The 22,247-nt window shown below is 47.8% G+C and overlaps 2 protein-coding genes and 1 long non-coding RNA gene across 4 annotated transcripts; 2 read left to right on the top strand and 1 right to left on the bottom strand.

The window, feature by feature from the left end:
- The first annotated feature begins 1,414 nt into the window (after positions 1-1,414).
- LOC144195901 (A disintegrin and metalloproteinase with thrombospondin motifs 12-like) lies at positions 1,415-15,529 on the top strand. The gene is given in 23 exon segments (XM_077715773.1): positions 1,415-1,589; positions 2,349-2,689; positions 6,306-6,758; positions 7,026-7,109; positions 7,201-7,325; positions 7,619-7,768; positions 7,839-7,982; positions 8,059-8,203; positions 8,275-8,367; positions 8,432-8,577; positions 8,651-8,820; positions 9,018-9,151; positions 9,282-9,402; positions 10,251-10,495; positions 10,571-10,712; positions 11,044-11,170; positions 11,251-11,461; positions 11,526-12,446; positions 12,939-13,091; positions 13,163-13,345; positions 14,060-14,206; positions 14,276-14,432; positions 14,503-15,529. Coding segments are annotated over 23 exon segments (4,605 nt in total). The 5' UTR covers positions 1,415-1,492; the 3' UTR covers positions 14,619-15,529.
- LOC144195910 (uncharacterized) lies at positions 5,974-20,306 on the bottom strand. 2 transcript variants are annotated; one of them, XR_013326184.1, is made up of 4 exons: positions 20,201-20,306; positions 14,320-14,663; positions 14,055-14,212; positions 5,974-6,105 (listed from the first exon to the last, which is right to left on the bottom strand). It is a non-coding gene; the product is annotated as an uncharacterized LOC144195910 (long non-coding RNA). The 2 variants fall into 2 exon arrangements; XR_013326183.1 differs by lacking the exon at positions 5,974-6,105 and adding an exon at positions 12,969-13,335.
- On the top strand, positions 16,606-22,104 carry fgf10b (fibroblast growth factor 10b). The gene is made up of 3 exons (XM_077715784.1): positions 16,606-17,075; positions 21,359-21,462; positions 21,574-22,104. Exons 1-3 carry the CDS (start codon positions 16,721-16,723, stop codon positions 21,763-21,765), a joined length of 651 nt encoding a protein of 216 aa, XP_077571910.1. The 5' UTR covers positions 16,606-16,720; the 3' UTR covers positions 21,766-22,104.
- Positions 22,105-22,247: the final 143 nt, after the last annotated feature.

Below are 22,247 nucleotides of genomic sequence, written 5' to 3'. Positions count from 1 at the left end.
AAAAGAAAACAATTGATCCATTCTCGAGTCAAATCATTTATTCATTCATTGATTTTCCGTGCCTTTCAACGAGTTGCGTTCAAAGACGTGTATGGCAACCTTGTCCATATTGGCTTGAAAATTGAGTAAAATGAACCACAATAAAATAATGAATTCACCTTGGACCACCTTATTGTTGTATGCAAAAAGTATCAAGTTTTAAAACTTGACATGCTATAAAAATGATGGAAATAATAGCACCAGCATGGGAATTGTAGTTATTATCAGCATAAACGTTTTTTAGGTGTTTATGAGGCGCTGTGTCCAAAAACCATGACTGGAGAAGTTCTGTTTGACGTGGGAACGCTTGGTGGGAGAGCCGGAGCCTGGCCGTCGGCACCTCAGAAGAACAAAAGCCCCCGATTATTTTCCAGGTTGAGACGTTTCACGGTCTGCTGCACATTATTGGAACAGCAGCGAGAGAGTTTTTGGGTCTGAAAATGTGTCACAGAGGACCACGGGAACCATTCCTTTTCATTTTTGCTTGTACTCAAGTATATTTGGGATTTTATTGTTTTTCTCATTGTTTGGGGACGGGAAGGAAGAGCACAAAAAGGTCGTGACCTCATTAAACTTAAAATCTTATCTTGACACTTGACTTTCACCCAAGACTGGTTTGGTCGACAAGAAAGCAAAAAATATGTATTAAAAAAGACTCCTTTTAATGTGTAAAAATAAAGTCTGGACCTCATGGCTCAATTATATATATATTTTTAAACGTATATTAATCATCATTGATAGCATTTCATTTCATGTATCAACACAAATAATTAAAAAAATATAGAAAATTAATGTCCATTTAAATAAAATCAATAAAGACCCCAATAACCTAATTTAAAAAAAAATTATAAGGTTTAACTCATCGATGCGATGTATCCATAACAGCAGAATACCAAATTATGAGTCCAAAATGATGACTTATTTGGGTCTTTTGCCGAGAAAACGCACCTTATGGAGAAGCACTACCAATTCTGCCATACGCGGTTTCTGGGTATGATGACAATTAGGCTTTTGTTGCATGATCATGATTGCATTTCAGAACCATTGACAGCCATGAACGTCCGTTAGGAGTAGGACGACGGAATTGGACCCCTGTGGCGGTCGATAAAGGGTTAACGATGACCACGGTTGTCAGATCTTGTGAAAATGATGACACACAGCTGAGTGTGCAAGAAGAAGATTGCAAGTCGAGGCAAGGTTGGAAGCCACGTCGCTTCTGGGAGAAAGAAAACAGACACCAGATCCACTAGAAAAACTGACTAACTCTCCCCCCCTCCATAGCCAGACTTGGTGCCTCCCTCCCCGACTCCCCTCCCCTTGAAACTTTCTCCCGGCTCCTTTCTTCCCCCCGCACAGCCCCGGCCCGGCTGGATGAGGCAGGACGTAGTCGGTCCCGACACCCCCGTTGGACTCCTTTAAGCCCCGTAAGCTGGGAGTTTGCTCCCATGAAATAATGCCATGTTGGCTGGAGCGCGCGCTTCTTCTCCTCTTGCTGCACCACTGGATTTCGGCTCAGCCGGATTCGAACCTTTCCGTCTCGGCGGGAGCAGGTCAGTGGCGCCGCCGTTTGGGAATGCCGGGACGGCCAAAGAGTGGCACCTGATTTAAAGTGGCGCTGGCCAAACAATGCACAATGAAAGGGGGAAATTGGATAGAAATATGATAGCTTGCATTTTTGGGGGCTGTTTTTTGAATTGATCAAATGCCAAGAACAGTAAGATTAGACGTTCAAGTCGTCGTAAAATAACACAAAACAGACAAAATATCCATCTGATGTTTTTTTTTTTGGGATAACTATCACCTAAAAAAATGACATATTGGGTGTGATATGTATATATATCTATATAGCTACAGGTAGCACGGTGGACTAGTGGTTACCACATCTGCCTCGCAATTCTGTGACCGTGGGTTCGATGCCGGATCAGTTTGCACTGTGTGGAGATTGCATGTTCTCTCTAGGCTTGCATGGGCTTTCTCTCCCACCTCCCCAAAACATGCCTGCTAGGCTAATAGTACGCGATATTGTCCCTAGCTATGAGTAATTAGTAATTGTTTGTCTTTTTAAGCCCTCTGATTGGCTGGCCAAAAGTTTCAGGTTTCACGCAAGCCCAGGGAGGACATACAAACATCACACAGTGCGGACTGGCCTGGGCTCAAACCCTCAACCTCAGAACTGCGAGTCTGACACACTAAACATCTGGCTGCCTGAATCATAACATAGCATTTTTCAAAATCTGCCTAGCAACAAGTGACCCTAGCAAAAAAACCTAAGGCCCAGTGTGGATCATCTATGTTGTTTCCCCCTCCAGGCGGAGCCTCCCCGTCGGGGTCCATCGTCTACCCGGTGAAAACCAACGGCGAGGGGGACTTCCTGTCCCATTGTCTGTCCCAGCACCCTCGGCATGGACGCGTCAGGCGAGAAGTGGACACGCCGGAGCACTTTTACTACAAGCTCAACTACACGGGTCGCGCCCTGACGTTCAATCTGACGGAAAACCGTGGGCTGCTTTCCGAAAACTACGTCCTGGAGAGACGCCACGGAGGCGCCGGGCGGACCGAGAGCGGGCCCTCGCCGTCCTGCCACCTTCTCGGCACGGTGGAGGCGTCGGGCGTTAAAGGGACCGCTGCCATCAGCGCCTGCGGCGGACTGGTAAGGAATCCCGTGCAGAATGAGTACAACGTCCGTTCAAAATGCATTAACCAGATGTGTCAAAGTGGCGGCTTGGGGGCCAAATCTGGCCCGCCGCATCATTTTGTGCGGCCCGGGAAGGTCAATCAGGAGTGACCGCTTTGTGTTTTAGCATCAAATTAGGCCCCCAGCTGTCACTCAAAGACGCAATTGTATCATTTGTTCCTCCCAATTCCAGAGAATGGATTTGGATGGTTTTTCCAGAATGTTTGCTCTCGTAGAAGCTTTGACGTTCTTTAAATCCCCGGCGACTCCAATTTATAGACAGATGTGGGCCGGAAACATTTCCAGCTGCCTTCACGAAGAGAAGGAAAAAAACTGGAGAAGCGCAGCTTTTACGTAGATCAAGGCTGTCACACGAGGGAGGATTGCGTTAACGTCAACTCCATTTCATGTGGACCATTTTAGACAGAATATTTACATTTATTTTTGTCATAAATTGATTAAATGAACTGGATTAAAGGGCCTGAATGATCCGTTTTTTATAAGTCTAAATTCTAAAACAATATTTATTATAGATTTTTTAAAATGTATTTTTAGATTTTACAAAATTATTTTTGACCTAAAAACACAAAAAAGTGGCTTAAAAAATGTCAATTCTTGATTAAAAATTAGTTCAAAAATCATTTTGTAAAATCTAAAAATATATTAAAAAAGCTAAAATAAACATTGTTTTAGATGAATAAAAAACGGAATATTCAGGGCTTTTAATCCAGTTCATTTAATCAATTTATAATATAAAAAATCGAAATATTCTATCTAAAATGGTCCACGTGAAATGGAGTTGACGTTAAAGCTACCCGCCAACGAACCCAAGTGCGAGACCTTTGGCCGTCGCTATCGACGGTAGCCAAACACGTAAAAATAAACGTTCCTCCGTCTCTTTGGCGTCTTTCTACACGTCTTTACACGTCGGAGGCAGGAAAATGTATCCGCTAGCCGCCCGCGGTGGCTGGAACGTATCCCAGCAGGTCGTCGCGCCGACGAGGCCTTCTAAAGCGCACCGACCAAACACGTCTGATTATTTCGAGTCTTTAGTACGTCGGCGGCGCTCATTTGCGGCCGACCGACTTCAGTCAACTTGAATTCTATTGGCTTTCAGATCACGTGAATGGCGCATGTTTGGGTGGGCCTCTCGCTAGCATTCCTTCCCGGACCATCTGCGCTCCACCACCTGCTTTGCTCTTTGGAACTTATTCTATAGGACGGGGGCTACAAAACCTATGGCTCAGGAGCCACATGTGGCTGGACAAGTCTCCCCGTGAGCTCACATAGGGGCGTCGCGTCGGCAGTGTACCGCTAGCGCCGCTAATGTACCCAGAGAAAAAATATACATGCAAACTTTACACCAGTGGACTGACCTGAATTCGAACCCAGGACCCCAGAACTGCGAGGCCGACGTGCTTAACCACTCATCCGACGTTCTGCGTCATCTTTGCCTGCAAGATCAAAAAAACAAAAGCCTTTATTGTCATTGGAGTCATTGTTGTATAACGAAATTGGTGCGAGCAAAGAGCGACTGCACCGCGCGTGCCGCTATTTTGGATCATCAACATAGAAACAATGCTGTCGGAAAAATTCAAGACTTTTTCTACTTTAAAAGTGGTGAAACGAGTAAAAAAAAGCCTAATATTTGTATGTATTTTTATGATGGCTTTCCAAGAAAAACATTTGAAAATAGGAATTGTTAAAGTAAAAAAAAAGCTTTCATAGCGCTAGGCTAGTTCCTGCAGCTCCAAAACAGCTGTGAGAAATCAGGGCGAATTGCAGCATTTCCCATTTCTAGGTCACGTTGACAAACTTGACTAAGCGGGGAGGCTCCTTTCACAACTGCGCACCGGATAAATATCTTTTTTTTTTTCGCTTCAAGGGGTTCACGCAGTTCAGGTGGGAAGACGAAAAGAGAAAGCTGACTTTCAAGCCACCTGTTGCATTCAAGATTAAAAAAAAAAAACACTGTCTCTCATCTCATTTTCAGAACCGCTTTATACTTTAGGGTTGTCGCCTTAGCCTATCCCAGCCCACTTGGGCCCAGAGGCGGGGGAAACCCTGAATCGATGGCTAGCCAATCACAGGGCACCATGAAACAAATAACTAATCACTCCTATCTAGGGGCAAGTTAGCGTACAATTAGCATAACTAGCATGCATAATTTTGGAGTGTGGGGAGAAACCCGGAGTGAGAACATGAAAACTCCACACAGGTGGAGCGACCTGGATTTTGAACCCAGATCCCCTGACTGCGAGTCAGTGTTTTTTTTGGCATTGATTTTTCCGAAACTTGCTAAGCTAACAAACGCAATTATTCGGTCACGGGTGGACCAAAACGCCACGTTTGTGTTGAAGAATGACTGAAGAACGGACAGATTAGAGTCAAAGCCGATGACTTTGCGATACGAGACGAAAGAGGGGATCGGGGTCGGGGCCGGGAGGTCAAAGGTCACCCGGGTCAGGAGAGGAATTTGGCCGTGGTTTGAGGAATGGATCGTTTTGGGGGATTTTGATCCCAGATTTGCTGGCGAGGAGAAAGTTGCTGAGGTGGAAGCGTCATTTCTCAGAATGCTCCTCCAACTTGGAGTCTCAACACATTCACTCGAGTAGGCCACGCCTCCAAACATAGAAGAAGCCAACACTTGTTTAGATTACTGGAAGAAACGTGAAAGCTCACTCATAGTATTTATACGTAAATACTACTATACTTCTATATCACTGGTGTCAAAGTGGTGGCACGGGGGCCAAATCTGGCCCGTCGCATCATTTTGTGCGGTCCGGGAAAGTCAATCATGAATGCGGACTTTCTGTTTTAGGATCAAATTAAAATGATAGATATAGATGTATATTAAATTTCCTGATTTTCCCCCTTTTAAATCAATAATTCTAATTTTTAATCAATTTTTTCATTGTTTTTCGTTCAAAAATCCTCTTGTAAAATCTAAAAATATATTTAAAAAAATCTGAAATAAACACTTGTCTAGATCTATAAAAAATCTGAATATTCAGGCCTTTTAATCCAGTTCATTTATAAAAAAAATCTAAATATTTTTATCTAAAATGGCCCACATGAAATCAAGTTGACGCTAAAACGGCCCGCCAACCAACCCGAGTCTGACACCCTCGCTCTATATGCTACGTCGCTATGAGTAGCATTACAACTTGACGTTGACGCCTGAGAAGGTTATTAGCAAAAAAACATGTTTTTGTACAGCGCAAAATAAGTAGTACAGCTTTTTCTCTGATGTGTCCATAATAGGTGTTTTTGTCCGTAGGGCGTTTTAGTCTTGGTCGGAAAAACGCTTCCTTCACCAGTAGGAACTTGCATGGCATACTTGGCAACACATACGTCTCCTTTTTTGTTGTTTTTGTGCGCACGGAATCTGCCTGCGAGGCACAAAAGAAGAAAGGAAGAATATTTAATAGGCCGTTGATGAATAATGACGGACGTTTGACACGCTGTCAAACAAAAACCTCGACCATGACCAATGTTTCTTCTCAGTTTCTGATCCAAAAATGAGATTTTGGCATTTTTTAATTGCGTATTGCAAAGAATACTGTAAGCGAGTTTGTCATTCCTTCAACAGAGAGGTTTCTTCTCCCTGCCCGAGGGACACTTTTTCATCGAGCCCCTCCCAAAGACGGCGAGCGATCCCGAAGGTTCCCCAGAGCCGCACATGATCTCGCCCCGGGTTACCGCGGCAACGCGCCGGGATAAACGAAGCGGCGGAAGCAGAGGGACCGCCGGCCCGTGTGGAGTGACAGGTTGACAAACTTTTCTGACTATTCATTCCCTGATTGATAGACAATGACACGACTGGGAATTTGATCTAAGACACAAAAATGTGGTAAATAACTCCGTCTCAGATTCAGACGACCGGTTGAGGCCAGACGTGGACGAAGGTCCGAGGAAGTCCCGCCCCCGGCGCTCCGTCAGTAGGGAGCGCTGGGTGGAGACCATGGTCGTGGCCGATTCCAAACTCATCGAATACCACGGCGCCGATAACGTGGAGTCCTATATCTTCACTATCATGAACATGGTGAGCCTCAGTTAGCTTTTTTTCCTCCAAAAATTTGCAATTTTACACTTTATTATTCCCGCATCCATTCAAAATCTGTCCAGTTCCATCTTTCCACGTGTGCTTTTGGTGTAAATAAACAAAAGTTGGCTGCAGTACCACTCCCATTCACTAGTGGGCAAGCACTCAGTTACTATGCTTGGACACAAGAGGGTGCTGTTTCCCAGATGAACTCCCATCTATTTTTTTTTAAATAAAAACCTGTCCTGTCTGACGTGTGTTTGCCAGGTGGCCGGCATCTTCCACGACGCCAGCATCGGGAACGCCATCCACGTGCTCCTGGTTCGTTTGATTCTCCTGCAAGGAGAAGAGGTGGAGACGCCGGCCGGCCGGTTCATGTGGCGTTTCCAGGAAAACGGGAAAAGAACGATAAATTCTAACGCTTTTCATTCTGAGCACACAGAAAGACTTGAAGATCGTGCACCACGCCGACACCACCCTGTCCAGCTTCTGCGCCTGGCAGAAGAATTTAAATCCCCAGAGTGACACGCACCCCGCCCATCACGACCTGGCCGTGTTGGTCACCAGGTAAGACAGATACGCGAGGAATGGGAGGAATGTGAAGAACGTGAAGAACCGAGAAGAGTCGCCGAGAAGAGTCACCAAGAAGAGTCACCCGAAGTGTCACAAAGAAGAGAAACAAAGAAGAGTCAAAAAAGAAGAGTCAAAAAAGAAGAGTCAAAAAAGAAGAGTCAAAAAAGGAGTCAAAAAAGAAGAGTCAAAAAAGAAGAGTCAAAAAAGAAGAGTCAAAAAAGCAGAGTCACAAAGAAGATTCAACAAGAAGAGTCAAATAATCCTTTGTTGGCATTTTGTATTCTCAGGAAGGACATTTGCGCCGGAATGAACCAACCCTGCGAGACCCTGGGCCTGTCTCATCTCTCGGGCATGTGCCAACCCCACCGAAGCTGCAACATCAACGAGGATTCGGGTTTACCCGTGGCCTTCACCATCGCCCACGAGATGGGTCACAGGTGTGCCTTTTGTGGCAAAAGAAAAATGTCCCACATCCGCGGTGACCGTGTGGCGTTTGGTTAAGCGCAGCTTTGGAATCCACCACGACGGCCAAGGCAACGACTGCGAGGCGGGAGGCAGGCACCCCTTCATCATGTCCCGCCAACTGATGTACGACAGTTCGCCTCTCACCTGGTCCACCTGCTCCAAGGACTACATCACTCGCTTCCTGGAGTGAGCGATCATCCTCGTTCGTTTGGGAGTCCGTCTTGGACGACATATTGACGTTGTCCGTCCTCTCTTCTGGCAGCCGCGGCTGGGGCTTCTGTCTGGATGACCGTCCCTCCAAGAGAGACCTGACCACGCCTTTGGCGCGCCTGGGGGTCCGCTACACGCCGCACCACCAGTGCCAGCTCCAGTACGGGCCCAACGCCACATTCTGCCATGAAGTGGACGTGAGTAGCCACTCCAACGTGGTGCATTTGACGCATTCAACTCAATGTCCTTCCTTTTTGTCCCCATTTAGAACATTTGCCAGATTCTCTGGTGCTCCGTGAACGGCACCTGCCGCTCCAAACTGGACTCGCCCATCGACGGGACTCGCTGCGGACCGGAGAAGGTACCGGGAGGGAAAACCCCCGGCCCTCTGCCCCCCTTCGTGACCGGGTTTCGTCTCCTTCCAGTGGTGCATCTCGGGCGAGTGCGTCATCGTGGGAAAACTCCCCGAGACGGTGAACGGAGGCTGGGGACAATGGACCGCCTGGTCTCACTGCTCCAGGACTTGCGGAACCGGGGTTCAGTCGGCGGACAGGGAGTGCGACGACCCCAAGTGAGAACCCGTCCGACGCTATTTTTGCGGCGTGTCGACCTTTACGCTCTCTGACAGACTTTGACGCCCTCAGGCCCGAGTTTGGGGGCAAGTACTGCACGGGGGAGAGGAAGCGCTATCGGACCTGCAACACGCGAGCCTGCCAGAAGGACACGCCCACTTTTCGAGAGATGCTGTGCAGCGAGTTTGATTCGGTGCCCTATCACAACGAGGTCTACAAGTGGATTCCCGTGGCCAACCCCAGTGAGTGCTCAAATAAACTCCATTAGAGGGCAGCATTGAAAAATTGTGAAACATGGGGCGGTTTATACGAGAGAAATGGTCAAATTCAACCATTTGAAGGCATTTTTAAGGGCGGATGCGACTTATATGCGAGATAACCTGGTTTAACCCTAGCATTTATACGTCTGCCTACTTTGAAAAGTCCATTGTATCCCCAGCCAATCCCTGCGAGCTCCACTGCCGGCCCGACACGGAGTACTTTTCCGAGAAGATGTTGGACACGGTGACGGACGGGACGCCGTGCTTCGTCAACAACAACTCCAGGAACATCTGCGTCAACGGCGTGTGCAAGGTAGTGTGGCTGGGTAAGAGACTCAGACAGGCTAGGGGAGGTATGGCGACCCATCAAAGACCTCCGCGCCATCACCACGGATTCGCAGGCATTGACGCGATGTATCACGTCTTCCCGTTTGGTCCTCCAGGAGGTGGGCTGCGATTATGGCATCGACTCAAACGCGGTGGAGGATCGTTGCGGCGTGTGTTTGGGGGACGGCACCAGCTGCAAGACGGTCTACAAGTCCTTTGAGAAGGGAGAAGGTTCCGGTGAGTCACCTCAAGGACGAGGAACGCCATTTTTTAAAAGAAAATGAGGGAGCCACTTTTCCGAAGTTGCTCAAGTTCACAGCTAGAGGGCGCCAAAAGTGAGTGCGCTATTCAAGCGCAAGTAGAACTCCACCCGATGCAAAGTCGTCTTAAAAGACAAAGACAAGATAAGCAGCCAGTCTAGAACAGTCAAAAGCCTACACCGGGGGTTAAGGAACATATGGCTCGAGAGCCACATCCTGCTCTTTGATGGGTGAATCTGGCTCTCCACTAAATTGTTCGCAAAAATATGGAAACCACTGGTGACAGAGATGAGATACTACGTCTAGCGCTGTAATCTTCATTTTTTCTTTGCATTAGAATATTCTAAAATTCAAACCTTGATTAGCAACTGCATGAGTTTTTTTCCACTTTAAAAGTGATGAAATGACTCTAAACAGAGGCACGAATTTAGAGCATGCCTCTCAAGGAAATGCGTTAGAAAATAGGAATTTTTGATGGCTCTCTTGGTCACAAAAAGGTTTTCGCCCCCCTCCGGTCTAGACACCCGTAAACCACGTAAACGTCCTCTTGGGAGGCGCAAAGGTAAAAAGACACGCACCTTCCGGCAAACATCGTTAAAGGACGCAGAGCCCCTCGCAGTGACTCAGTCCTCCGCCTGAAAAAAAAGGGACCCCCCCCCCCACCAGGCCAAACACACACATGCCAAGCCGCCTCCCTCGTAGACGGAGAGTGGGCCGGCCCCCTATTAAAGATCAGAGAAACGTGGCGGTGGTCTGGAAACGGCGTCCACGGTGGGCCATCATCCGCTCGCTACCTGGCCGTGACTCTCTTTCTCTGGCTCGTAGGATACGTGGACGTGGGGGTGATACCCCAGGGGGCCCGGGACATCCTGGTGAAGGAGACGGAGGAGGCGGGGAACTTCCTGGCTCTCAGGAGACAAGGATCCGACGACTACTTTCTCAACGGCAACTTCATCATCCAATGGAACGGCGAGTACCAAGCCGGCGGGACCACCTTCTACTACGAACGGGACGGCAACATGGAGAACCTGACGGCCCCCGGACCCACCAAAGAACCGGTGGTGCTCCAGGTAGGCCTCGGGGGCACGAGGGCGGACATTTCCGACATCCGCCTGAGACCCGTCGTGGTCCACGCGATGGTGCAGTTGTTGTTTCAGGAAAAGAACCCGGGCCTCAAGTACGAGTACACCGTTAAGAAAAGCAGAGAGACGGGAAACGAGGTCTTCAAATCCGTGTACATGTGGAGGCATGGCGCCTGGACTGACTGCAGCACCACCTGTGGATTAGGTACGTCTTCTCTTTAATACTTCTGTGGGATCTGGGATTCTCCATCTCGATCCAGAACCGCTATCAGGTCTGAATCTAGACTGGAAGTCCTTTAAGATCATGTCTATTGGGGAAATATTCCCGTATGATCTGTTATATTGGATCTGGATCTGAACCTGGATCTGGATCTGAACCTGGATCTGGACCTGGATCCGGATCCAGATCCAATTTTGAAGCTTGGCCTTAGAACCAGTATGGTCCAGCTTTTCATTTAGCATCAACGGTTGTTTTTTCCTATTATTTTAATACGCTGATCAGGAAATGGACCATAAACCCTGTCCACGTGTCTCAGGTGACCAGCACCAGCCGGCACGTTGCTTTGAGATCGATGTGGGCGTGGTGGACCAATCGCTGTGCGACCCAGAGATGCGTCCAGAAGACAGACACAGGAAGTGCAAGAACATGGATTGCCCCGCCAGGTTTTCTCCGTGCACAGGCTCTTATCTCGCCACGTTTACTGGAGGCCATTTTTACTTTTGGTTTCTGTCCCCGTCTCCAGGTGGTGGGTGGGAGGCTGGCAACAGTGCACGTCCGCCTGCGGTTCCCAAGGCTTGAGAAAGCGAACGGTACTGTGCGTCCGCACCGTCTCGGGCGAGGAACGGGTGCTCCACCCGGTGGAGTGCAAGCACCTCCTGAAACCCAAAGCCGTGGTGCCGTGTAACCGAGACGTGGCGTGTGGTCAGGACTGGCTTGTTGGACTTTGGGAAGACGTGAGTGCGAGCTTCTCTGGCCTTCGGGCGATTTCCCAAGTCTAATTGGCCTCATCTTTTCTAGTGTCCGGTGACCTGCGGGGGCGGCGTTCGCTCCCGCCCCGTCACCTGCGCTCTGGCACCCCCAAAAAGCTGCCACCTGACGACCAAGCCTCGCACCCGGTCGCTGTGCGGCCTGCAGAGCTGCCCCAATTCGAGTCTTCGGCGTCGACCGGGGCTTCCTCCAAAATACCGTTATGTTTACCATCCGGCCAGAAACGCAACTCAGCCTACCTCCCCCAGCGGGATCCTTGCGAGTCCCCGGGCCACGCCCACAACGCCACATTCCACCGCTAAAATGGCCGTCCTGGACGGCGAAGACGATCCCAGTCAGCCGACGGCCGAAACGGGGACGGATGGCGAGGAGGGAAGCGGCGGCGAGGCGGTGACCCACGTTCCCGGCTACGACTACGTGACGGAAGAACGGGCGCGAGAAGAGGAGGGCATCGTAGACCTGGACGTGGGTACCGGCTGGTTCCAAAGCCCGATCGGATCCACCGCGTCAACGCCGCGGGTCATGGTGGCGCCCCGTTTACAAACAAGTGGGCCGGGCTTAAGCACCACCACAGAAGCCACCTTATCCACCACATCCGGCTCACTTGCTACTAGCAAAATGAATATTGAGCGCACCCCTCCCATCATGGCTTCCACTCCAGGGATGTACGGCCACCTGACCAAAAGCCAACAACGCCTTCCTCTAACCACTCTCACATTGAAGTCCAGTGGATTTCCACCCAAAAGCGACTTCCAAACGACTCCAGCACCCTCTGCGCCGTGGATTGGGACCACCATGAAGCTCATTCAAACAAAGAGGCCCATTGTGACGATGTGGAAAAATGTCACTAGCCAAAAACCCAAAAGCGCCCGTTCTGAGAGCCCAAAGAAAGCCACTGGCCATCCTACAACGGACGCCAACGTGTTCTGGCTGGTGGGAAACTGGAGTGAGGTGGGTCCAATCATTTTCAAATGTCGCCGCATTCCGAGTCTTTGTGTTGTCTGGCTGAAAACAATCAATAGCTTTTGTTTTTGGTCTGATGCTAAGTTTTTTGACCAGTCGTAAAATTAGCTGGGCGTCTTTAGCTTTCACCACAAAGACCATGCGTACAAAAAATGGTGGCTTTCATATGTTTCAGCATGAGGAAAATGGATTTCTAAATACTTTTGTACCCGTCATCCCTGAAATATCGCCATTAATATATTAATGACCATTTTAGAGATAATATTTAGATTTTTTTAAATAAATGGATTAGAAGAACTGGCTTAAAAGCCCTGAATATTCAGTTTTTTTATAGATCTAAAACAATGTTAATTTGAGGTTTTTTTAGATATATTTTTAGATTTTACAAAATGATTTTTGAACAAAAATGGAATGGGAAAAAAATGATAAGCTAGCTTGTCTTATTTGCGAATGAAAGAGCATTTTTGTGTCCCTACGCAGTGCTCGACCACATGTGGAATTGGAGCAATATGGCGCAGCGTGACTTGCAGCGGGCCAAAGGACCAAGACTGCGGCGGGACGGAGAAACCCGAACCCGCTCGGACTTGTCGTCTCCAGCCTTGCGCCGCCTGGCAGAGCGGCGCCTGGACCAAGGTGACGTCCACCGCTAATGCTATATCCGTCCGTCCGTCCATGGGACTGAAGCTTGATGACCTTTTGCGCAGTGTCCAGAAATCTGTTCCACGGTGGTGGTGGGAAAGCGCTACCGGGACGTCCAGTGCGTGGACGCCCAGAACCGACGTCCTCTACGGCCCTTCCATTGTCAGGATGTGTCCAGCAAACCCGTGTCGACTTTGACCTGCCCTCACAAGCCTTGCGGGAATTGGAGCGTGTCACCCTGGGGCCCGGTAACAACGACAAAACTGCTTTTTTTGCACGGCAACGCGCTCGTAACAGCGCAAAAAGTCATTTAAATGGACTTGGATTACCATGCAGACAATTCATCTAACATTATACCAAACTTAATTCTAATTTTGTTTGACATTTGGATACCTTTCTTCATTGGCTCTATTGGCCCCGCCTCCACCCTGATTTTCAGATGCAACCCATTGAGGGTTGTTTTCACTTTTTTGCACGGCAATGCGCTGGTAACATAACATAAACAAATTGAAATGTACTTGGATGACGATGCAGACACACTCAAAAATAAGTTTTATCTAACTATACACTAAACTTAATTGTAATTTTGTTTTAAATCTTGATAGCTTTCTTCTGGCTTCATTGCCCAAAATTTTACTCGTATCTCAAGATAAACATATGCTCAAAACCTTACTCGTATCTCAAATCAACCATTTGCCCCAAAATTTACTTGTGTCTCAAGACAAATATTTGCCAGAAAATTTGACTCATATCTCAAGTTGAACATTTGCCCTAAATTTACTCGTATCTCAAGACAAACATTTGCCCGAAATTTTACTCGTATCTCAGGATAAATATCTTCACAAAATGTTACTCGTATCTCAAGACAAACATTTGCCCCGAAATGTTACTCGTATCTCAAATTGCTCGTATGTCGAGGACCCACTGTAATGTGAAAAAAACAATATGGCTGCCCACCTCAGTGCTCCGGGAGTTGCGGAGAAGGAATGCGCGAGCGTCTGGTGTACTGCCCGGCGCCGCACGGTTGCGGTTCCACGCCGAGGCCCAACAGCACGGAGTCCTGCTCCCTGAAACCTTGCGCCGTCTGGAGTACGGAAGAGTGGGAGCAGGTGCGTCTGGCGGGAGGGAACGAAACCATCAATTTCCCAACTTGACGGCGCGCGCCTCCGACTTTTCAGTGCTCCGCCAGTTGCGGCGGCGGTCGGCAGCGGCGTCACGTCACCTGCGTCGGGGCCGGGGATTCGGCCGCCGTGGTGGCCGAGAACCTTTGCCGGGACGTCTCCAAACCGGAAGAGCTCAGGAAGTGTAACGCGCAGGAGTGCCGGAGCGCCGCAGGTTGGTGGCGCCGTTTTCGCCGGCCGGCGGCGGCCAGCCAATGATGGCGAGCGTTTTTGTTTTTTGGCAGGCCCGGCGTGCAAGAAAAACACCATGTCCTCGCGCTTCTGCGACAAGTTGAAGCTGCTGGGTCGCTGCTCTCTCCGCTCGGTGCAAAAACAGTGTTGCGCCACCTGCAGGTCGTAGGTGGCGGTGCGCTTCTCCAACTTCGCCACCGCTCTCCAAACGGGCCTACAACAAAGAACATGAAGCGTTTGACCATCTTTAAAGTCCAACGCGGTGGCTTTTGGAGTAAATTATGGAAATACACATTCAGCTAAAACGAATAGCTGGCTAACTGTAAGCTAGCCCGTTAGCCCAATTATGATTTGGCGGAAATTTGATCCAGCGTGGACAGACGTTCAGAGTAATTCATTCATAAATATTTCCATATTATAAATGAAATCTACTTCCACTTCGTCACAGGTGTCAAAGTGGCGGCCCGGGGGCCAAATGTGGCCCGCCGCCTCATTTTGTGGGGCCCGGAAAAGTCAATCACGAGTGCCGACTTTCTATTTGAGGATCAAATTAAATTTAAGAGTAGAGATGGATATTAAATTTCCTGATTTACCCCCTTTTAAATCAATCATTGTCATTTTTTAATCCATTTTTCTGTGTTTTTAGTTCAAAAATCATGTTGTAAAATGTAAAAATAGTTTGGAGTGTATTCCTATTAGCGCGTGGTTGAAGTGTGGTGCGTGAAAGCCACTCCCGACACAAAAAGAGGCGTTGCGGGTCTTCGTTCTCGGGTCCTTCAAAAGACCACTTTCTTTCTATGTACGACAATCTTCTCCGTCTTTACGAGGCCATGTGCTCTCCGGCAATAAAGACCACTATCAAAGACCCCCGTTAATTTCTTGGCACGTCCTTGAGACCGAAGACCAGCAAAGTCTTGCGTTACGTTGAGCGGCGTGGCGCCGTCGAAAAGCAGAAAAGGCCCAAAGAGCGTTGACCCCGCCGTCCACGGCGTGACCTCAAAGTGAATTCCTTTGTCAAGTGGAAGCTGACACTCCGCAGGGCGCCGTGATGTCATCAGATAACGTGACAAACAGCGATAGGTCACGGCCAGGCGGGAAACGGCGGCGGCGGCGGCGGCAACCTCACACCACCGTCGTCGGTTACCAGACACGTAACGCAATGGACGGATTGGATCCGGTGCTACCTGGACTTTAGAACTCACAGCCAATGAACAAGTAGTTTTGCAACTTGGATTTTTTGGGGGAAGTAGCCCATGACGTCAAGGGTGTCAGACCTGGGTTGGTTGGCAGGACGCGTCACCTGGGCCAGACCATTTTAGATAGAATATTTTGATTATTTTTTTTTATAAATGAAATTAAAGGCACTGAATATTCTGGTTTGTACAGATCTGAAACAATTTGATCCTGATTGAATTTGATCCTAAAACACAAAGTCGCCACTCGTGATTGACTTTCCCGGGCCACACAAAATGATGCACCGGACCAGATTTGATAAAAAATAAAAAACTATCTTTGATGGTCTGTCTGGCCCACGTAAAATCAAGTTGACACCCTTGAGTTAGACTATGGGTGAAGGGGGGCGCGGGGGGTGACGCACATTGCCTTGCTTCCCTCACATGAGGGAGGGAGGGAGGGAGGGAGGGCTGGAGTCCCAAAGAGTGGCGGGGCTGAGCGTCCCACGCTCACTTTTTAACCGTCAGTCTTCGGGTAAAGACACCACAGACCCAGACTCCATCGAGAGCCAGCAAAAGGCTCCACTACAGAAGTGGACCATTCATTTTTTGGGTCAATCCAGAGACGGGATGCAGTGAGAGAATCACGACTCCAACGGGATACCGGAGATGGACTCGGATTGGACGAGAAGGCGATTCCATTTTTCCAGGTCTTTCTTCAAAGCTCTCCTGAGGATGTGGAGTCCGGCACCCCCGGCTGCAGACGGCAAATCCTTCCACCTGGATATCTATTAACTTCATTTTTCAGTTTTCTTTTTTGCCTAATTTTGCCAAGCGGGTTGGACGAGTTCCCGACCGGAACCCGCATTGACATCATCCCAAATTGGCGCTAGCGATTAACTGGGACGGCAGAAAAGGTGAAGGTGGATTCCACCCGCGGACTTTTAAGCCGACGGCCAGGTGGAGGGAAATGGGAGGATTTTGGACAGGTGCTCCATCATTGGGAAGAAGAAGCTCCGTCCTCCCGGCCTCTCGGCATCCCGTAGCGGCATGTCCCGGCTCCCGGGGCCACCCTTAGCGCGCCACTCCGCACGGAACCATGATGAGATGTGAGGCCGCCACGCCGTCTTCCTCGTGGTCCCTCCCCCTCTTGTTGGCCCTGCTGGCGTCCGCCTTCACCCTGCCCGGAGCCGCCTGCCGTCGAGCCGGCCAAAGGGGTCCGCCGACGAACATTTGGGAACGCCAAGCCGGGGTCCGCCAAGCCGGGACCGCCGCCGCCGCGACGGGGACGACGGCGGCGGCGGCGGGGGGAGCGCAGGGCAGACACGTGCGCAGTTACAACCATCTTCAAGGGGACATCAGGAAGAGGAAGCTGTTCTCTTTCCAGAAGTTTTTCTTGAGAATCGACAAGAATGGACGGGTCGGCGGAACCAAGAGCAAGGATGACCCGCTGAGTAAGTGATCGGTCGTCCGTCTACGGGACAAGGCTAAGCGGCGGTTTAGCTTAAAAGCAGATATCCGCCGCTATCTGTCCTGTCTAAACACTCGGGATGGAGTTGGTAGCTCTCAGATGGTTTTAAAAGGAGCGCGGGGAGATAACCCCGACATTATCAGCTGGGTTTTGCGACCCAGAGTAAACACTGATAACCACCACCGTCCGTCCGTCCGTCCGACGGGAAGGTAAATAGAGAAAGGCGGATCATGGATGTCAGAACCCAATGACAATTCCATCATATTCTTGACTGTTTGTCTCTTGGCGCAGTAGAAAATTACACCATTTAGAGGGAAATTTTTAAGTCTATAGTGCATGGTGTCAAAGTGGCGGCCCGGGGGCCATATCTGGCTCACCCAATCATTTTGTGTGACCCAGGAAAGTCAATGATGAGTGCCGACTTTCCGTTTTAGGATCAAATTCAAATGAAGCGTATAGATGTGTATTATATTTCCTGATTTTCACCCTTTTAAATCAATCATTGTCATTTTTTTATCCATTTTCTTCTGTTTTTAGTTCAAAAATCATTTTGTTAAATCCAAAAATATATTAAAACAAACTCAAACGTTGCTTTAGATCTATACAAAAACGGAATATTCAGGGCTTTTAATCAAGTTCTTTTAATCCGTTTATCAAAAAATAATCTAAATATTATATCAAAAATTGTCCAATTTATATAAAAGTTCCTGATTTTCCCCTTTTTAAATCAATAGTGGTCATTTTTGAATGCATTTTTTCTGTCTTTTGTAAAATCTAACGTATATTTTAAAAAAGCTAAAATGTAACATTGTTTTAGATCTAAAAAAAAAACTGAATATTCAGGGATTTTAATCCAATTCTGACTGACAGCCGCCAACTTATCGCGTTAGCGCCATTGAGCCGTCCATCTTTTCCAAAATTGGAGGCCGACATACTCTGGGGAGGATGGCGAAACCAGGAGCTGTTTATGAATGGAAGGTGGCGTTCACATCAAAGTCGTGTGTCCTGCACATCAATGGGGCCGGCGTCCAAAAAGTCTGTCCCGAGGGGGTCCGGGGACGCCGCGGATTTGCTGCTCTTGTATCGGGTTCACACGGTAAAGGACACCACACAAGAGCGCCTTCAGTCTCCGCTCCCTAGGGCCAGACATGATCCCCGTTCTGACGTCTTTTGTGGACGCGGCGCGCTCCCTTGAAGTGACAAAATAGCCCGTTTTTCTTACGCCACTGCTAGGACGGACGCAAATGCCATTCAAAGGGGACACGCCTTCTCGGAGATTTAGGAAGGTGCTTTGGGAAGCGCCAGATGCTTTCGGGGCGGCTCTTAAAGAGACGGTAACCGGCCTGCCGTGGATTTGTGAGAAAGCCGAGGCAAAACTGTCCCAAGTGGCTTTGCTACACTACAGTAGCATTTGCCAAAGCCGGAGTGAGAGTGTGGGGTTAGGGTTGGGGGGTTAAAATTCATCTTGAAAACAGCGCCCCCATTCGTCGTGGTGGTCATCTGTGGTATTACAGTTTAAATGATTTTTTATCAAAAGTTTTTAATACTAGTGTTGACAAAAAATCTAGCGTTCGTCTTGAAAACAGCGCCCCCATTCTTCGTGGTGGTCACTTGGGGTATTACTGTTTGATTTTTTATCAAAAGTTTTCAATATTATCGTTGAGAAAAAATATTTTATAATAATTATCGTTATCGTTTGATCGCCCAGCTCATTTCTTGGACTTCTTGGTCCTCTTAAAAGACTTTAGCGTGGGAAAAGGCTGTTACGGAGCTGTGGGAAAAAGACGAGTCTATCTTTCCGAAGACGGATATCCCGACTGTTTAACTACCCCGAGTGTGGTCCTTTTAAAACGTCGATGGGACGTACCCCGACTCCGACCCCAGCGTGAGAACGACATGTTATCTTGAGCCCGCTGTGAAGATCAAGTGTTACGGTGTGAAGACGAGAGGATGGCAGAAGTCAAACGCAAGTTGCCCGTATAAATGCTCATTCGTCATTTGACGGGCAGTTTTGCCACGCGGGTATTTGAAGAGCACCTTGGGCTTCCGTTGGCGCGGCGGGATCTTTGCGAGCGCAGGTGTTTCCGATTCCCCAAAGGAGCAAGCGAACGCATCACCACCGGGTGCTGACCGCGTCTGTTTCCGCGGGTTGGCGCCCACACACGAGCTGTCTCAGCTCTGCCTCCGGTGGCTGACTTTGATCATGGATGGTTAGGGCCTTTTTCTTTTTTTTTTTTGTTCTTTCTTTTTTTTCAGTTTTTTAATCCTCTCCCCACCCCCGGTGTCGTTGTCGCGGCTCTTCTGTTCTCCGCCTTTTCATCCTTCCCTCGTTCGGGTCGTGGATTGTCTTACATCGTCAGTCCACGGCGGAAACCCGATCCCGGCGCGGAAAGCGTTCTCAGATCTTCAATGGCCGCCGTGTCACAGTCCCCAGCGCCGCCTCGCCGTTTCAGACCTCATCGCCCTTAGGTGCCAGCGTTTGAACTGCGTGGAAAGCGATACGCCGGCGACCTGGCCGACCAGGAGGGGGAAAGGCCGGCACGCTGTTGGCCTACCGATTGTTCTTTCTGGGCGCACCTGCGCGCACGCCGTCGGGGTTCTATCACAGTCGTACTTTGGCGATATTGTGAGAGAAAAATCTCAATATGACGACCTTAAAAGCGGATATTATGAGATTGAAATAGATATAATCAATAAAATCAATCAAAATATTATGAGATTAATATTTAAAGATGATAAAGATAAATAACATCATATATTGTACTATTACAAGATTGGCTGGCTATCGAGTCCGGTAGTTAGCTGCAATAGCACCCTCTGCGACCCTTGTGAAGATGCGCGGTTCAGAAAATGAACAAATAAATGTTCCATTACAATATTCACATTGTAATTTTATTGAAATTAAAATCATTGTTGCTTATTGCTACCTAACGTGAACCGGGAGTTGTTTGGTTTCACTATTGATTATTTATTTATTGTTATTCTGTATTATTTTGTTTGTTGTTGTTATTTGTGCACTTCGTATTGAATCGTTCAGTACGTCATAGTATATACATTCAGTAAACATTTCTGTAATAACATTTAGAAGGAAAACATGAGTTAAATTACCATTTGACTTTGCTGTTGTCTCCGATATGATGACTCGATGACGGCCACGCTCGTTAATATCTAATTAGCTCCGGTGTGTGCGCATGTGCAACACTGCGACTCATGCCACATTCATGGCACCATTCTATCGTCGTAATTTAAACTTTCGCGTCCTAAATGCGTGTTTGAAGTGTACAATAATGTGTTTGATGCGTATGAAAGCATGTTTTTAACAATGTCTTCTGGGAGAGACTTGATTTTGGGTCATTTTCCATCTGATGGATGGAGCGGCGTTTGGTCAAAACCCCCCAAAATTGTTCGCTTTTGAGACGAACGAGCTCGCCAACATGCCCCGCCCACCAGTTGGCTACTTTCACTTAAAGTCTAGCACGCTGACCTCCGGTATAAAGACCACCTACCTGAGGTGTAAATGAGCCCTTCTAATGGTGGTTGAGAATCTTAAATTATTGGCTCGGTGACTTAGAAACCCGAGCTAGCGAGCTAGCAGGAAATAAACAGGTCGAAGATTCCCAGTGGTGTCCAAGTGTTCATTTTCAAACCGTGCAGCTGGAAACACTTTGGCCGTCGTAAATCTTGTTTACAGTTGTAAAAACGTTACATTGTGCGTTTACGGCCCCAATCTCCCGTCCCGTGAGTCACTTTTGCAAGCAAAAGCACACCACATTCTTTATTTTTCAAACACATTCCATCCTTTTTTAAGTCTTTGTATTGAAAAAAAATCCTAATAGGATTATTCTAAATGTTAAATATTTCATTGATGATTATTTAGATCAAGGGTGGCGAACAAGTTAGATGCAATGAGCCAATTTTTAAAACAGTGAGAGTCAATGCAACCTGCTAAATTATTATCATTTTAATGGGCCCTGATTAATTTGAGTGTGTTTTAAGAAAGGAAAAAACATGAAACAAGCCACCCTATATCCAAAATTTGATGAAAAGCGTTATTTTGACTGGGAGCCACATGTGGCTCGAGAGCCACATGTTCACCACCCTGATTTAGATGGTTTATTTAAATGTTTAAAGCCATTGTCAACTTGAAAATGGACAAATCCACTCTTTGAACATTTAAACCCCTCTCTTAATTATTTTTAAAGTTGGAATTGTCTTATATTTTTGCATGCTGGTGTTTAAATAAAATATATTTTTACTGCATTGTAGGTATTTTGGAAATCACCTCGGTGGATGTTGGAGTGGTGGCTATCAAAGGACTGAACAGCAACTACTATCTGGCCATCAACAGAAAGGGAGAATTGTATGGAGCGGTGAGTACACATTTATGAAACTTGTTTGATTTTTTTTATTGGAAAATAGAACATCTAGTAGCTGCCATTTTTTCGTCCAACTCTGAAAACGAACTGATTTGTTTTCTCCAGAGGGACTTTGGCGTGGATTGCGCCCTGAAGGAGCGAATCGAAGAGAACGGCTACAACACGTACGCCTCGGCCGAATGGAGGAAGAAGAAACGCCAGATGTTTGTGGCTCTCAACATCCACGGGAGGCCCGTACGAGGGAGGAGAACGCGGCGGAAGAACACCGCCACCCATTTCCTGCCCATCGTGGCGTGAACGTGCCGGCCCGCCATCTTGGAACAGGACGGTGACGCGCCACTGGCAGAAAAGGAGAGAAAGACTTTTAGAAATAAGGCACTGACAATCATCATCATCATCATGAAAAAAAAGGGATTTGTGATTCATATTTTCTTCTGCTTTGTTCAAATCAGCCTTTTATATGATTATAATGTGACAATATCCCCCCAAAAAACTGGATATAGTACACAGATTGTCCAAATCAGGATGCAAAAATACATGATGAGGATATCCCTATTATTATTAATGCCTGTCATTTGTCTGTACTGTACTGATGTATTTATTTTGCCATTATTTAACTGGAAGGGAAGACTTTGGAGGCCAGCGTTCCTTGGCATCCTTGACGTTTTTTTAAAAATAGGATCTCTATCAAGTGGAATTAAAATGGCCTTTTTCTTCTCCGTGGTTGTGATCAGTCTCCAGGTCGCGGTATGCGCTCGCCGATCCGCACGGCTGACGAG

The sequence above is a fragment of the Stigmatopora nigra genome, chromosome 4 (genome assembly GCF_051989575.1).
Source record: "Stigmatopora nigra isolate UIUO_SnigA chromosome 4, RoL_Snig_1.1, whole genome shotgun sequence".
NCBI classification, from domain to species: domain Eukaryota; kingdom Metazoa; phylum Chordata; class Actinopteri; order Syngnathiformes; family Syngnathidae; genus Stigmatopora; species Stigmatopora nigra.
Note: the sequence above shows the minus strand (reverse complement) of the source record. Positions and strands in the feature narration are given on the sequence as shown.

Coding starts and splice junctions, on each gene's coding strand:
- fgf10b (XM_077715784.1), top strand. CDS start 16,721: ATGATGAGATGTGAGGCCGCCACGCCGTCTTCCTCGTGGTCCCTCCCC. Junction 17,076..21,358: donor GAGCAAGGATGACCCGCTGA/GTAAGTGATCGG, acceptor ACTGCATTGTAG/GTATTTTGGAAATCACCTCG. Junction 21,463..21,573: donor AGGGAGAATTGTATGGAGCG/GTGAGTACACAT, acceptor TGTTTTCTCCAG/AGGGACTTTGGCGTGGATTG.